The 18,249-nt window shown below is 35.9% G+C and overlaps 1 protein-coding gene across 1 annotated transcript in view; it reads right to left on the reverse strand.

Moving 5' to 3' along the window:
* The window catches only part of ADAM28 (ADAM metallopeptidase domain 28), a 42,493-nt gene extending 24,610 nt beyond the window's left edge, over positions 1-17,883 (reverse strand). The window contains exons 1-9 of the mRNA XM_069485128.1: positions 17,832-17,883; positions 13,557-13,660; positions 12,038-12,114; positions 9,838-9,916; positions 8,606-8,682; positions 6,863-7,055; positions 3,756-3,827; positions 2,868-2,939; positions 805-974 (exon numbers count right to left, since the gene is read on the reverse strand). Coding sequence (XP_069341229.1) covers positions 805-974; positions 2,868-2,939; positions 3,756-3,827; positions 6,863-7,055; positions 8,606-8,682; positions 9,838-9,916; positions 12,038-12,114; positions 13,557-13,660; positions 17,832-17,883 — 896 coding nt within the window. The remainder of the gene's footprint in view (positions 1-804; positions 975-2,867; positions 2,940-3,755; positions 3,828-6,862; positions 7,056-8,605; positions 8,683-9,837; positions 9,917-12,037; positions 12,115-13,556; positions 13,661-17,831) is intronic.
* Positions 17,884-18,249: the final 366 nt, after the last annotated feature.

Genomic DNA, 18,249 nt, shown 5'->3' on the forward strand with positions numbered 1-18,249 from the left:
CTGTAGAATGGCACTCATATCACGTAAAATCCAAGCACCTCGGTGTAATCATGTTTAATATTTTATATCTATCATTATAATATCTTTCATTGTGGAATTTATCTCTTGTCAAGAAGAAAGCCTTTTTTGGTCCTAATATTTCTCTCTATATATCTTGTTCTGATATTACTATTGCCACACATGCTTTGTTTTAATTTATATTTTACTGACATATTTTTATATAATTTATTTTGTTTTCCTTTAGCACTGTTTCAGCTACAGTAGATTTAGGGTTTCGGCCCATTTTTAAAGTATTTGTGTTATTGAGCATTTATGTTATTCAAACAGTTTTCCCATTGAAGAGGGATTTGGGCGATTTGCACTTATTTACATAGATGGTGTTTGGTCATTAGTAATTTTAACTTTTTTGTTTCTTTTCTTTTTCATTGATTTTTAATAATGTCATGCTCTTTCCTTTGTTTTTGTTCTTTTTTATCTGTGCAAGATTCTGGCCCTTATTTGTCTCTAGAAATTTGCAAAGTATGCATCAATTTTTTAATTGAAATCCCTCTTTCCATTATCTCAACTTGAAATTTCCTTCCTGTATACCCAATAAAAACAAACTTCTTATGAATCATTGCTAAATTACTGACTTCTCTTTAAAAAAAAAAAAGAAAATATTTGAATCAAAAGTAAGAGCATATTTGACATACGATCCAAGTGAATGTTTTTTTAAACTTCTAATACTCTATATGTGTACCCAGCTTTTCCAAGGCTTTGGAAAGCTTCTCCATGTAGTGTGCAAAAGGGAAAATCTATACATACGTGATTAACTGAGCAACATCATGACGCTTTCTTCTTAAGAGGTCACTCCCCCTCCATTTAGAAAAATTTTCCAAGGTGACGTTTGCATTTGGGATTACGTTTATCTTATCCTCGTCAGTCCAGATTTCCATACCAACTAAGACCACATGAGTATCGAGCTTTCTATAAAGCTGTCCAAACAGAATACATGGCAAAGTAATGACTTACACTGGTGATACCATCTGTTAATATTACTAATGTACTTTATATTTTCACACATTCATAACAGCACTACAAAAACCTTCTTTCCAAATGTGCTTGTGAAACAGAAGTTACCATCTATTTCTGCAGACACTAAAACATCCATTCAAAAGGAAATACACACACCCTTAAATATTTTAGGTCTGTAAACTCCTCTTACTAGAGCCAAGGCCCTATTAAGACAAACTTTCCATGCTGTGTGCCCTCAAAAAATACTGTGATTTTGTGTTAGCAGCTCATTACTCTGGCTTCATTTTAAGCATATTTACTCACCTATTTTTCAATGCTTAGTTATAATATTTCAGAATTTGCAACACTGACTCAGTGCTGGTTGGGGCATTAGAGAAGTAACGTGTGACAATGTCCTACATCAAGGCATTACAATAAGGGAAGTGGTTGATATGGTCTGAATGTTTGTGGCCCCCCAAAATTCATATGTTGAAATGCTAACTCCCAAGGTGATGAGGTGATGGTATTAGGAGGTGGAGCCTTTGGGAGGTGACTAGGTCATGACAGTAGAACACTCGTGAATGAGATCAATGTTCTTATAAAAGAGGCCCCAGAGAGCTGCCTTATCCATTCTACCACGTGAGGACACAGTGAGAAGGCAGCTTTCTGCAAGTCAGGAAGAGAGCTTTCACCAGAAACCAAACCCTGGCAGACCTTTATGTTGGACTTCTCAGCCTCCAAATCCATAAACAATAAATTAGGTTGTTTATGAGCCATCCAGTTTATGGTATTCTGTTATGGTAGCTTGAACAAATAACTAAGACAGTGGTCTTCTAATTCTTAAACCTGGACTGAACTAAGTAATCCATAACACATGTGGGATAAGCTTTAGAAATAATGAGTTAAGTCTATAAGACAACATGCTTGCTCTAAAGATACAAGTTTAAGTTGCTACTGTAGTATTGACAGTGCACAGTGGCAGACCTTCCCATGAACAACTTTCTGCTGAGAAGCCTAAACACAGTTTTCTTTAAAAAAGTAGTTTGGAAAACAAGGAAACATCAAGGAATACAATTCTCAAAAGAGAAATAAAAATCCAAGCACATTATACTTCTTGATTATTCCCTCAACTTCCTTGTTTCTTTCTTGCTTTACTTTACTTACTTGACAACACCACAAACCTGGTGAAAATGAACTTTTCTCTCTGTCTCTCCCCCACCATGCCTTTGAATCCAGGGGAAAACGCATATTATGCGAACTGCTCTCACTTTGAAGCCGTGACCGCTAACCTCAAGTGGTCCTCAGCAAACTTGCTACATTTCCAAGTTCCATTCACTCTCAGTCTTCTGCACGTCTTTTTTATACTCACTCCTCTTTCTTAGTAAAGCTCAGTCATCTCATCAAATCCACTACCACTGCTTTTTCCCAAGCCTCCGCCATCTCTTGCTCTGAACTGTGGCATGATTCTCCTACCTGGTCTTCTCGATCCTGCCTTTGCTTCCCTTTGGTTTATTTTCAACATAATGGCTGATGTAATCTTTTAAGAACACACATCTGAACATAGCCCACCTCAGCTCAGGCTCTTCAACGTCTTCTTCATGCACGACCAGCAACAGGGAAAGTCCTTAGTGAGGCCCAGCAGGGTGTCCAGGGTCTGGTCACATCTGCTTGTCAGATATTATCTCCTTTCATCCTTGCCCTGGCTTACTACGTAGCCACAGTGGCCTGCTTGCTGTTCCTCAAACCTGAGAAGCTAGGCTCTGACCTCAGTGCCTTTGCTCTGCCTCGCACACTCTGCATGTGCATTCACTGAAAAGCCCAATGATACCGCCTAGCAAATTGTTTAACATTACATTTCATAAAGTATTTCATACCATGTTGATGTAATTGGCCATCTCAAACACCCTCTTTCTTATTTCATCTGTATTTTCATTGTACTTTTTAAACTAAAAAAATAAAAGAGAATATGGGCATTAATAGAAATTAATATAATGGGAAGGTTAAAAAAAGGCATCCTTGCTGATGTTACTTATCAGTGGTTATAATCAAGGATCAATTATTAAAATTAACTAGTCAAAGTTAAAAACTAATTGATCCTATTTCTCCAGTTAAATTAAAGCACTTTGAGAGTGCAGAAACTGTTTTCTCCCTTGAAGGATTAGCTCAGTACAAAGCTCTAAGGAATTACTCCAAATGTATTTTTACCTAAATTCCATGGTTTCCTAAGCTGTGCAGAATCAGTGCAAGGAATATCTTATTAATTTAAAAAATATATATGAACAGTAAATGCTTTCAGTACAATAAGAAAGGTCAAAACTTTGTTTATTAATGTACTCATGTTTTCATGTACACGTGGACCTTGAGTTTAGAAAACCCAATATATGAAAATGCATTCCTATAACACAAGATAAATTCTAATTTACAAATGATTTAAAAACTTAACATAATACAAAGTGACAAAATAATTTAACTGGAAATTAAGTTTGGATCTCTGTTTTTTTTGGATCTCTTAAGTTAATAAGATAATAGAACTATAGGGCCAACAATTCAATTTATGCATATCATATCATTTGCACTCACTTCTCTGAAAGGCAGAAATCATATCAGCTTAACTATAAATGTCAAATTTCATAGGTTCAGAAAAATTTGTAACCTTAATTCATAGTCATGATTTTTCAAATTGAATCCAAACATTTAATATCTCACATATTAAATAAATGTAAGTAGAGGGGTTAAAAGACACATTTATCTGACATAATTACCTCGCCATTATCCAGGACCAAATAATATTCTATGTATCTCTTAGGTTTCTGAACATTCTGGTCATTTGATTTCTGAAATATAAGGAGGACAATTACTAAGATGACATCTTTCTCTGCAAGAGTTCTTCTTTTGTTTGACATGTGTGATTTAATGAGAGGTTGATTGATATCTGGGAGTAAAGACAGACAATATTATCATTTTAACTCTCAGTCAACAGCCAGGATTACCTATAGACAAGGCTCAGAATGTTAGAACTAGAAGGGAAATTCTGGTCTGTCCCCTTCATAAATGATTAGTAATTAATAGGGAAACTGGAAATAAAGCAACATCTTTGGGTTTTTGAACAGTAGACTTTCCTCATCATTGTGCCACAAAATAGAGAAACTTTGATGTCAGTATCTTCCCAGTGTTTTCTTTTTCTGGGGGGCGGGGCAGGTAGCTTTATTATTCCTATCCTGGTGAATACACCCTCTTTGACAGATGGTGCAATGCACGGAGCAGCCACTACCTCTAGTCTGCTTTCTTGTCTTCAGGCAGAACTAGATCTCCTTCCCATGTGGCAAGCTCCCCTATTTTCTGTACCTTTCTCTCTCAAAAAAAAAAAAAAAACCAAAGAAACAAAAAATTTTCATAGTGATTAGTCCCATTGAAAAGTAGCAGGTACCTTATTCCTACTACATAATAAACCATCCCAGTTCATTGCTTTTCTGGAAGTGCCTATCTTTTAATGGTGACTAAGCTTCTATTACCAAGGACAAGTTACTGAAGTTAGACTTTTAGGTATCATCTAATGACATATACACTTACTTCTCACCCTCCATAAGAGCAAAAATACCATGCACTGAGAGTGCTCTGGGAACTAGGAACACAGCAGGGAAATAGACATGGTCCATCTGCTTAAGAAACTTGCAAGAGACAAACATATTAATACAGACGTCAACTGGTGATCACTGCTATGTGGATGATTACAATGGACGATGTGATATTGAATGACTGGGTAGTTATTTCAGAACAGAGGAAAATCTCTAAAGAGTTGGCCCTTTGCACACATACTGACGAAATTGAGAAGTCAGGCGAGGGCAAGATAAATCAGAAGATAATTCCAGCAGAGAAAAAGTTTAGTAAATAGACTCTAAGGTGAATTGACATTGGCATGTTTAAACCATAGAAAAAACAGTTTGTGTTTTTGAGAACCCAAGTGGGGAGGTCATCAGTAGGAGGGGACAGGAGAGGTGAATGGGGCCCTAGTCATGCAGGGGTCCCTGTAACCAATGGTCATGTTCTTAAATTTGTTACGACTAGTTTTCTGGCCTACCATCTGGTCTACCCTGGAGAGTGCTCCATGTGCACTGGAGAAGAATGTGCATTGTGCTGCTGTAAAGTGGAAAGTTCCGTATGTATCTGTTAGGTCCATTTTGCCTAAAGTGCAGTTCAATTACACTGTTTCCTTATTACTTTTCTGTCTGGTTGATCTGTTCATTGTTTAAAGTGGGGTATTAAAGTCCCCTACTATTACTGTATTGCTTTCTATTTCTCTTTTCATGTCCATTAATATTTACTTTATATTATTTAGATGCTCCAATGTTGAGTGCACACATATTTAAAACTGTTAGTTCTTCTTGAGGAATTGAGTTCTCTGTAATTAAATAATGACCTTCTTTGTCTCTTGTCACCATTTTTGACTTGAAGTCTATTTTATCTGATATAAGTGTAGCCATCACTGCTTTGTTTTGGTTATCTCTTGAATGAAATATCTTCTTCCATTCCTTCGCTTTCATCCGATGTGTATTCTTAAGGCTAAAGTGGGTCTCTTGTAGGCAGCATATAATGAAATATTGGTTTTTTTTTTTTTAATCCATTCAGCCACTCTATGTGTTTTGATTGCAGAATTTAATCCCTTTACATTCTAAGTAATTATCAATCATAATTGCTGCCACTTTGTTAATTGTTTTCTGGTTATTTCATAGATGCTTTTTTCCCTTTCTTCTTCCCTTGTTTATCTTTGTGATTTGGCGATTTATCTGCAGTGCTAAGTTTTGATTCCTTTCTCTTTACTGCTTGTGTATCTGCTGTAGATTTTTGCTTTGTACTTACCATGACACTTACATAAAACTTAACAGTTATAATGGATTACTTTACATTGATAACTTTAGACACATACAAAAACTCTAGACTTTTACCCTCCCCCTTGCAGTTCATATTTTTGATGTAACAATTTACATATGTTATATTATATATTTCTTAACTTACTGTAGCTATCATTAATTTTGATTTATTTGAATTGTAACCTTCATATCAGAGACACATGTGATTTACCGAGTGCCATAACAGTATAGTAATATTTTGGATTTGACTATATATTTACCTTTACCAGTGAATTTGCTGGTAGAATTTAAACCTGCAATAAATTGAACCCACCAGGAATTTTATTCAGACCAATTCTGCCCAGTGCTTATTGATTCTGAGAACATTTAGAAGAGATGGTTGGATTCAAAATAGATCCTGAAGGAAATGAAAGTAATAATGGCAAAGATACTTTGATATGCACTTTACACTTTAAACACAAGGGGACATTCATTTTCCTTCTTTGACTAGAATTTCATACATAAAGGAGTATTCTAAGTTTCTGTAGGCAGATTCTGTGTCTATTTTGCTCACTTCTATCTTCCCAGTATCTATGGCAGAACTTTAAAAGAGATTTGTTGAATACACTCATGAAGAAAGCAGGACGTTTTATTTCACAATAATAATAATTGCTTCTTGGCCTTTTGGCTAAGATCAAATGCAAAATAATAACAGTACTGTATACCTTTGTGGTTTGTTGTAGGATACAGAGAGTATTGTGACAGTTGCCTACTCCTAGAGAACAGGCATTTCATTTTACACTTCTTTTTAACCCTTATGCATCATTGACAATAATAGTTGATTCATAAGCACTTGCTAAATGAATCATCAATGTCTAGCAATGATTTAGGATTAGTGTCCTTATATGGTATTAATTTCAGCAATGACTGTAAAGTTTCAGTAAATTCACTGCTAAGACTGAAACCCAGGGAAACCAGGACAGGACATGCAAGAGTGTCGCAAATAAGAAAGTTGCACATACGACCCATCTGGTGGCAGAGGCATCAACACTCTCCTGCAGTCCATGCACCCATAAGACATCATCCATCCCCCAGGTGCTGTTATCTTTCTCTTCACTGGGATCATACTTGAAGAGTGCGTGCTCCTGTCCATCCTCATTTGTGGGGCCTAAAGGTTCAATAAAGTACCTCTGATCTCCTTGGCTAAAGTAGCCCCTGGAAAACATGAGAATTCAGGCTTCTTAACAAAAAATTCTTGCATTAGTGTTATATAGCTATATGGGCTCCAAAAAAGCGATCTTACAAAGTTTCTAGTCAGTGCCACAACAGTTTAAGCTCATGGCAATAAAATACAGTAAAACTTATAGCAGAAGATGACTTAGAGATCACTTATTTTCTCTAAGGAAATCAGATCTGTTGGGGAGAGTGATTACTGCAATGTCATACAGCCAACCATGACAGCTATGGCACAACAATGCACATTTCCTGACTCTCAGTCTGGTGTTCTTCCAATTTTTATGCTATACCTGCTCTAAAGGTACACTGAAAATGAAAGAAACTTTAGAATTTTGTAGATAAGGGTTAAAAATCTGGGTCTATCAGTTATTAGCTGTGATACCATGGGATACCTGATAGGATGACAGTAATACTGAAAGAAATAACATGTAAAGCACATGATAAGTGAATATTATCAATTTCTTCTCAATTCTCTCTGCTGAAGCTCTGAGCTAAGATTCATTCAACAAATATTGAGTGAGCACTCATTAGTCACCACCCGTTAGACTAAGGGAATACAGTAAAAAAGAGACACGGTCACTTTCCTCATTGAACTTATGTTCAAATAAGGAAGATAGACGTATATCAAATAATCACAGAATATATATAATTATACAGTAAATGCTTAATACATATAATTACAACAGATCATTGGTATGAAGAAAAAATACAAGAACATATAATAGGGAGACTGGATTAAGTGTACATATGATTAGAAGATAGCAAGAGTGGATGTGGGAAGATAAATTATATGGTTTAATTGCAACGCTTTGCATAAAAGAGCATGGTAGTTAAACTAGGCTGTTAGAGTAGAATCAGAATATAGTGAACAATCTTAGGAAATATTTAGAAGATACACTACTCAACAAGGCTTGACAAAGCGTTGAAAATGGGGGACTGAGAGGGGAAGGCTCCTTGAGGAATTTAGATTTCTGGATTGGGCAAGTGGTTATTTGACTATAGCATTGATTAAGACAGAGAACACAGGAAAAATACCATACTTGGGAGTCAATCATTAGTTTGGTTTAGGGCACATTGAAATTAAGATTTCTTCAAGATATCCAACTAGAGATATGGAAAAGAAAATTAGATAGTCAAGTTTAGGCATCAGAAGAGACATCTTCCTGTAGACAGACACATGGGGAATAATGACAGAAAGAAATAGATGTCATGGTCATGGAAAATGACAAGCTAGAGAGAGACCTTAGAGTTACAACAGAGGAGAAGAGCTCTCATTCCCTCAAGATTCTGACTCTAAAACTAGGACTCCAAATCTTGTATTTTGAAAACAAGAAAACAGATCAAAGTATCTCTGAGAACAATTCAGATGTGTGATTTACAAACCACTATCAAGGGAAGTGTTTCCTCCAAATTTTAAAATTTTATGGTCTTTAGGATTCATAACTCAACTACAGTATAATTAATTGTTTATTAAACACACTCGCCATAATCGAATAGCAGGTACATACAAAACATTCCTGAAGTCTTACCTTAGACCCCTACATGTGCTGATGCTAGCATCAGAAACATTTTCATTAATGATGTACCCGTGATAGTAACAGTCATCCTACAGAAAAAGGAAAAGGAGGTTTTGTAAGAAAAGTACGTGTACTTTTTAGACCTCCATCTAAAGTTGAATTTGAAATCATGAAACAGGATCTACAATGCTTTCAAACCATTTTCTTCTGAACTGTCAACTTAGAGATGTTTTAAAAATAACTAAATAAAAGCCTTTAATCTTTAATGTTAACTAATCTTTAATGTTAATGATCCCAAAATGCTTATAGGGTACTAACTAAATGTTGGTGTTGCTGAAGTAGGATAAAAGTGAATACTGTTTAGAACAAACAAACTTAGATATGTAAATTCAAAACCTGAGTCCCCCAAACACCAGGCATTCATTCATCTCCTTGGTTGATTGCTCAGCAAATTTTTTCTAACAAAAACCTGAAAGTTCTTTTTCCAATGGATGGGTTATTCAGATTGATTGTTTTATTATTATTATTTCTTCATTTATCCAAAGAGTTCTCTCAGATTAACTAGATCAGCACAACGTTTGGAGCAAAACGCCCATCCTAACATTTTTCCATGTGGGTGTTCTATTCATATAAAGTATCTTTCTACTTTGGGATAGACGAGATGTTGGTCCATGTAAACTCTTGTATCGTTGCTATGGACATGAGCGCTTGAAAGGCTTCCCATAGAAAATGAAGCTCAGAAAAGGAGACAGTGATGAATAACTCCTCACACTGTCACACGCCGTCATCCGCTCAGTTGGAGCAGAGAAGGGCTCCAAATAGGAGTCAAGAGTGGAAATTATTTAACAAAAACAAGAAATTGTACAATCACCATTGAGCACATAGGCTGAGTTTGAGAGACCACATAATCTAGAGAGGTGATAGGAATTGACTGAGAGCACCAGAGATGCTTAACTCTTCATTCTAAAGACAATAATATGCTCCTTCTGCCCACCCTCCTACAAGGGATTCCTTGAAGGCTGGAAAAGCTTGCCAGAGTTGTCAAGGAATGCCTTTGTTCTTGTTTGCAATTGTAAAAAAAAAAAAAAAAAAAGAGTTGGAAGACCAACTGTTAAGTAATTATTACTGCTGAGAAAAGCGCCAATGCTGTAAATGCAGTTTTACTTCTATTTGCCTGGCAATAATAGTGTCTTTAGGTTTGTGGGTCCCACCCCTAAAACAGGGAATCCAGAAGACCATAATACCATGATCTGTGGGCTTGTGGTGACCTCCTTTCCAGTGGAATTATAATATGTTTCCGTATAGCCTGGTGCAAGGAGATTCCTGGAGAGAGAAAACCAAAAACGTCATGATTGCTTGTGCTAACTGGAAAACCCAGTGGTCAAAGTGAGAGTTTTCCCTGGATGTGCAGAAAAGTTTAAGCTCCTGAACTCCTGCTCCTAATCCCTCTAGATAAGTCCAAGCACTAAAGGTCTCCTTGAAATGGACAGATTGGGAGGGACAGGGACATTCCTGAGGAGTGGGGAACCCCATCTTCTTCCTCAAAGGACTTGGCATGCTTGTTTGAGAACAGACTTCAGGAAGAAAGAGAACTAAGGAGATCAAAGTTGATAAAAATGAGAGATGTGAGTAATCCTTCTCACCAATGTGGAATAACTTCATTTTCCCCAGTCCTTTCAGCTATCAGTGACTGTTAACAACTGTTGCAGAGCAGAGATTATTGGAAATTGACTTGAATTTGGTGGAGTGCTTCAGGAATTTTTACTAAACTTCTTAAAATTCTTTCAGTTATCCACTAGAAAATGGGAGTATACACGCACACACACACACACACACACACATATTTATATTTCAGCTTTACTTAGGCATAATTGAAAAATAAAAATTGTATATATTTAAGGTATATATCATGGAAATTTGAGATACATGTACATTGTGAAATGATTACCACAATTAAGCTAATTAACATGTCTACCACCTCACATAGTTGTCATTTTTTATATATGGTGAGAATTCTTAACGTTTATTCTCTCATCAAATTTCAAATATACAATTCATTATAAACAATAGTCAACATGTTGTATACTAGGTAGGCAGAACTTACTCATGTTATTACTGAAAATTTGTACCCTTTGACCAACAACTCCCGATCCACCCCTCCTCCTCCCAGGCCCTGGGAACCATCATTTTACTCTCTGTTGTCATGAGTTTGACTTTTTTAGATTCCACAAATGAGTGAGATCATGCAGTATTTGTCTTTCTGTGCCTGGCTTATTTCACTTAGCATAGCGTCCTATAGGTTCATCATGTTGTTGCAAATGGCAGGGTTTCCTTCTTTTATGTGGCTAAATGATATCTCATTGTGTATATAAATACATACATGTATATGTGTGTATGTATATGTATATATAATTTCTTTATGCATTCATTTGTTGACACTTAAACTGTTTCCATTTCTTGGCTCTTGTGAATAATGAATATATTTTTAAAAGAGGAAGGTGAAGAGAAAGGAAGTAACGTGTATGTATAAAATCCCATCTCTATAGCAAGCACTATGTTAGAAATGTTATATGCATCATTTAATTGAATCCTTTCAAAAATTTTATGAGATAGATATTATCCTTATTTTTCAAATGAAAGTGAACAGTTCAAAATGCAAAGAATCATGTCCAGATTGGCTTAAACCCAAAGCCTGTACTATTTTCATCAGACCACACTATTTCCAAACTCCAGTCAGTAGTGATTTTTGGCACAAGGTGATACTGTATTTTGGGGAAAAATATTTTGCTGCCTTGTACAGAAAGATCTACATAGGGATTGAAAGAGATTGAAAGCACAGAATTAGGAAAAACTAGTTCGAAATAGTCTAGATCCAAGTGAGACAGGTGACAGTGAAATTAGAAAAGAAATGTTAAATTGAGGTAATATGTAAGAAAAATGGACGAGTTACTGGGTAGCCAAGTAGAAAGAACACTGACGATGGAGTCAGGAGAACCCAATTCTGGTTCCAACACTGATTTTTTATTCCGGCCCTAAGGTTTTATTTCACTTGTCGTTTTCTGACTTGCAAATGGTTTTAAAATCTAGTCTGTCAGTGTCATAATGATAAATTATAATAATACAGGGGAAAAATTTTAAATTATACTAAAATACACTGGAACCTCTCCACTTCTATTTTATAGAATAGATAAAATGCATGTCTGCTAGCATATAATTAATTGTTTTATTACTTATATCAAAATACTGATAAAGTGTTGTTTTACCCAGTGTATTTCTACTATTTCAATAGAAACAAATATTCGCTGAGTCCCTTGGGTCAACTGAGAGCAAAACCTGTTTAGTCAAGGTTGATCTGAGCCATAAGTAGTAACAGACTCAATTAGCTCACTTTCCACATGCTACCTTGCTGTTGGTGAGGATAATACCCGAGGTAAAGACACTTACTTGTTTTTTTTCAAATAAAGCACCGCCATTTTCCCATTAACTGTCATTTTATACTTTAATTCAGTTTCAAATTGTTCCTGCAAAAATACACAAACATTTACTGGTAATTTAAAAGCATACACAAATATTTACTTGGCTATGGCTGTATAATCATTAGCAAGCAATATTTGCTGTTCTTGAGCAGTAGCCTGTATAACACCCAAATGTTGGTCTCTTTCCCTTTTAACAGAACAAAGGACTCTGTCAACTAAATAAATTACCTGAGACCTATATATATATATATCCATCCATTTATCCATCCATGCATTCAACAAATATTTTTTGCATGCAGGTTCTGTGCAAGAGAATTGCTTGGTTTTGGAAATTTAAGCAAGAAAACTTGGTACCTGCTGTCAGAGAGCTTATAATCTTGTGGAAAGACATACAGCAAAGGGAGTTATATTGTATGTAATGGATGTATATTATATATAATGGACATGTACGTTGTATGTAATGGATATATATAATGGTAGGATGGCTACTGTCTCAAGGTCAGGGAAGGCTTTCTTGAGGAAGTAACGTTTAAGCTGAGGTGTTATCTGAGAAGAAGGAAGAGTATACACAGAGACCTAAAAATCTCCACTGGGTCTCACTGTTGACTTTTGGCCTTGAGTTCTTCACGTGGTGAAGTGGAGCCCAGACTGTGAGAAACGTAACAGGAATACATACCTTAACGTAGACAGGAATCATCAGAAAGAAACTACAGTCTCAGTGGGGAATATGTGCTCCTGGTGAGCTGCAATCTAGAATATTTCTGTAAGTCATTGCTTACGTCTTAGCTGTATTTTCCTGGCTCCTCGCAGAAGACTTTAGAGTGTAGGTAATTGGAACATTGTTGTTGAATGAATCATCATGTTTTAGCTTTTCTCTTATAACTAACAGATACTTGCTGAGTGAAGGTTGACTTAGAACGTGTTGTTTCATTTGTAGTAAGAATTATACAAACTTTAATAGAGGCCTATTTTAAAAAGACAGATAAATTTCACAGTAGGGTGCATATATGCATACATTAACCTGCACTATTTTGCTTTTTTACTTGTGTTTTAATGGTCATAGTTGTGTATATATGAATAGGTAGATGGATAGATGAGTTATATACAACTTTCTTCAGAGGTGTATAGACTCAATTATCATAAAATATTAAAGTTTAAACTCTGCTACCTTGGATATTTCATGTCACTTGTCAGAACATTGATTTGTAAAATGAGGTTAACAATAGAACTTTGGGCTATAGTAAAGATTAAAAAAAGACAGATTGAAAACCAAATGTAATTATGGTCATTATTATTTAACTCCAAGGTATAATAGCTGAAAACTTCACAAAGTCCATTTCGTACATTAAATATATATATGTCTAGATACACAAATCTCGTACATAGCACTCATCATGTGACACACATATCAAATATAGATTTATATAAATTTTTATATAAATTGATATTTATTTATATATTTGATTTCGATACATTAAAAGCTGTACCTGTTGCTCTGGCTCTTTGACTTCTCTTTTATGTAGCGGATGAAGTCTTATGGGATAAACCACTTCATACTTCTTTGCCTCAGGGAGTTCTTTTATAGCACTTACTGAGGGAGGGGAAAAAGAAAAAAACATTCATTTTTTAAAAATTTTCTTCAGAAACTAAAGCAGAAACTTTCAAAAATTCCTAGTGATATCAAGTTTTTATTAGTTTAAAATGGCTTTAATGCATCTGGCCACTCAAGAGTCATTTATATTTAACTAACTTTGAAGAATAGAAAAAGAGGTTAAAGTTGGCTGAGAACTCTTTGAGTCAAAAATAGGGTGTCAAAGTAATGAAACATCTTTTCTTTCAATAGCTTGAGATTCTGGGGGAAAAAAAAAAAAAAAAAAACCTTCAAAAAAACCACAGCACTGACACTAGAATATCTTAATTTTGAATTTGGTTCAGGTTTTTTAATTGTTTGAAAAGAGGGGGCTTATTAAATGGTGTCTAAAGCTACTTCAAGTAGTCTACGATTCTATGCAAACAAACCCAGAATCCCTCTTTGATGAGCCCATGATCATTAGGATAGCTAAATTCTAATCAGTTATGATAAAATAAACCTCATCACATTGTCAAAGTTCAAGAACATCATCGTTAAGTTCTTCAGTTACTCATTTCTTGATCTCATAGAAGTAATCATTGAGCGTCTTTCATTTCAATTTAATTAATTTTGGGGTAAAGTAATAACATGAATTATAAAAAATCTGTGTAACAGAAGTTCAAAAACTTAAAGGAACATTAAATTGATTTTTCTTTCCACTCAGTTAAAATTTTCATAATTATCTCAAAACACTAAAGATGCTGGAGGTAAGAAAATTATCCTTGCCAGAAATGAAGAGGTGGTATTGACACAATTCCCTGCTGTCTTCTTTAATTTAGTGACACAAAACAAGCGTACCATAAGGTGCCACCATGCTGCCTGGTGTATTACTGTCTAATCAATGCAATTAGTCCTGTTACTATGGAGTTCACGGAGCCAAGTTTCACCAATGCTGCAGCCAAGGTAAATCCTTCAAAGATGCTGTATTAGTGGTTTGCATCCATCACACACATGATTCTAATAGAAAATAGTAGTCCAAGCTACCTCCGGGTCATAAAATAATAACCACCCACCTGATTCTTTGCATAAAAGCAGAAAGTGATAATACAAACACTCCCCATTCAGAAGTAGCAAGAACAGAAACAGACTAATGTAGCCAACACAAATTTTCTCGGACGTGCACACCGACCTCCGTGCTTCTAACTCATTATGAGTCCTAATGTTTCATGAAATCAGAAATTATCAACTGCATCTTAAATACGGACTCAAAATATGTAAATTAGCTATGAAATTTATTTCCCGCCCTTTGTTGGTAGCTGAGAACTTCCAAATGGAAACCAAAAACAAAGCAAACAAACAAAAAAACCAAAACAATATTTCCTTTAAAAACCTTTGACAACCTCTCACTCTCTTCCATTTGAAGTGAACAGATTTCTAGCTCTTTTCAAACCCTTACAACACAGTATGTTCTCTAAAGAAATCAGATATAATTTCCCTTAAAGGCTCTTATTTTCCTGAAACCTAGAAAGTAACTGAAATAATGAGGTCTGAGATATAAGAAATTATACAGCAGTTATGGGGACCTAACAGACCTAAACATCGTTTGGCTCAATTATCCTCAGGTTTGACAGAGATAGTGCAGGCTCCTCCCAACTGAATAACATCAGCTTAATTATTTCAAAGCCGGAGGAACAAACACAACTAACCGTCATTCGGGGATTACACAAATCCAAGGTGTAACACAGTATGTTTCTACTAGTTCATTTTAATACTTGCTCTCTTTCCCCCACAGAACTCACATGTTGGATTAGTTTTGACCCACAAAACTGGATCAAGAAAAAGAAAACTGTTATTTTGGTTTGGATCAGATAATTAATTTTTACTGTTCATTAGTTTTAGCAAAGCCAAAGCTCATTAACAAGATGAATATAACAGACATTTGTCTGAGTTGCTACTTTATTTGTCAATGTGTTTGGAATTAGAACATTTGTACGTAATACTGACATTTTCGTTTTTGTTCAAATCTGTTCAAATCTATTTAGAGTGATGTCTTTCCAAACTGAACACATGACATTAAGTCCTGAATTAGGGTTTATGCAATGACATTGACTTCGGTTCTGAGATTCTCTGTATCGCCTCAAACTGTCTTGTGATTTAAACTGCACACAGTGAAAGGGAGTAAAAGCATTAAGGAAAACAACACACCCTAATTAAGTCTATTATTTTGGCTATTAAGATTAAATTGCATATACTCTATTGGGTCTTCTAGTCACCTTATGAAGGCAAGAAAGAACTGTAGTTTGAAATAAAATAATTTCAGAAAGTACTGTACCCCTTGGATATGCTGCTGGAATATAGGAGAGACCTTTCTCCTTTGTCAGACACTGACATCCTCACCCCGCAAACACCTGTCACATCCTTTTAAATGTTTGTTTGTTTGTTTGTTTTTCCCCCTTTCCTGGGATGAAATCCCATAAGCCATTTTTCTTAGGGGATTGTGAAGCTCATTACAAACGGCTGGCCTTGTTTTACATCTCATTCTTTCATTTCAAGTGTCTGGGAACTGTGCAAAAGTCATCATCATCAGAGGGGCATATACGTATTGCTTTGATCATGGGAGCAGAGAAGGAAAGAGGGAGAGATGGGGAATGAAAAATGCTTCACTTCTTACATTGGGGCTGGAAAATAAACCCAAATGGGAACGATAATAGGGGTATCTCAGTGGCCAAGGAGACACCCTTAAAAATACAAGCTTGGGAGTTAAAGGGAGGAGCAATGTCACATTTTTAGGCATGACTGCTAAGGAACACAGTGTCTCTTGGTGCCATGTTGTAAACGCATCATCAGGTGAGCAGAATCAGCTGATGGGCCCCACGTCACTGAAAAAGCTGTAATGTGCATGGACCCCCCCCCCCATGTTAGCCATCTCTGTTAATGGATCCAGCCTGAATGATCTTAATGCTCTTCAGCAAACGAGGACCCAAGCAGTTCTTTGTTTCAGCTAAGACCGGGATCCCAAAGTGGTGTTGGTGATTGCACTTTTGGAGAGCGTAGGGGAAAAAGATTCCTATTCAGTTTGACTCAAGAAGTAAGAACTTCAAGTCAATAACTTAAATGCCTGGCATCAGTTCTATATTTAAAGATATTAACTAAAAGTTTTAGGAGTCTGGAAAACAAATCAGAAACAAATTGAAGGTAGGAAAACCATTTTTAATGACAAAGTACTAAGTGGGTGCATGGAAGAGGAGAATCGTTCTCTCCCGAACCCCACACCTCTTCTGATAATCTTTTCACACTCCCAGGTCTGAGGCCCCAGGAAAGGTTTGCTAGGGAAGGACTGCAGGCACTGCAGTTCGTGTACTGACTTCAATAAAATCTGGAAATACAAATAAACTGAAGAAACATGTTACCTAATCTAACTAAAATCTAATTAGAGAATTTACCAGAAATGCACAGACATGCTAGACATAATTTATTATTAGGAAGTAGTATTTTTTTCTGCTTTTAAATTCTTAAATGTTTGATATAACCAGCAAAATGGAAGCGAATTATCAACTTAAGTTTAACAGCAATGTTGTACTGTGATATTGCTTGGCAAAACATTATAAGTAAAAAGTTGGTCAAAACTGTTTATTTTCAGTTAGTCACATTTATTATCATTAGTAATGAAAGGATTTTACATATTAAATTTTAAAATATTAAAAAATGAAATATATTTTATGTTTTAAATATAAAAATATGTACTCAAAAGGAACAGGCAGAGTCAAACCAGCCCTAATAATAATACTTTCCAAAGCCTTCTCTACAGCAATAACCTGGCAAATCTGCCCTATCGTTATCACTAACGATAGGTGGGTTGTGATGAATTCCACTTTTTGACTCAAAGCACGTTCATTATTTAAATTATGCTGCATGAAATCATTCCTTTTATTTCAAACTATTCTCAGATCAGATATGTAAAATATCATTTCCGTACCTTTCATTGCCTCTTTAACATTGAGTCTTTACATCATTCACAGCCCCCAAAGAACAGATTAAGACCAGCCCAACTGGTTAGTAAGATTGGTTGAGAGGAAAAAAAAAAAAAAAAACAGTCAAAATATTTTATGCAATAAAACTATCAGGAGAAGATAAAAAGCAGGCAGTTCGCTGATGTATTTAACAGAACTTGGAAAAAGAGTTAAACACCGACCTGAAACTGGAGAGAGGAGGAGAGTGATCAGCAGAAGAAGCCCCTGCACCATGGTGGGCGATTCCAGGGGGGCAGCACCCGAACTGCTCGCTCAGACCTGTGCTGCTGGGTCTGTCCCTGCGTCCCTTCAAGTGAGGCAGAATGAAACTCCCTGGTTCATTCTTGTCTCTGCTCCAGGAAGTGTTTACTAAAGGTGTTGCACAACCTCGAAGCTGTGGTCCTGCAACAATGGCACAGCAGACGGAAGTCCTGGCAGCTCCTGCTCTGAGATTCCTTGATCATAAACTGCGGTTTCTCCTTCTCCATTCTCCCCACTCCAAAGCAGTATAACATTTCCTATATAGTACTATAGCCCGATAAGCCACAAGGAGGTAACTGATTTGAAGAATCTTGAAAAAATGTATCAGTCATTTATCAT

Source organism: Eulemur rufifrons, chromosome 12, assembly GCF_041146395.1.
Source record: "Eulemur rufifrons isolate Redbay chromosome 12, OSU_ERuf_1, whole genome shotgun sequence".
NCBI lineage: Eukaryota > Metazoa > Chordata > Mammalia > Primates > Lemuridae > Eulemur > Eulemur rufifrons.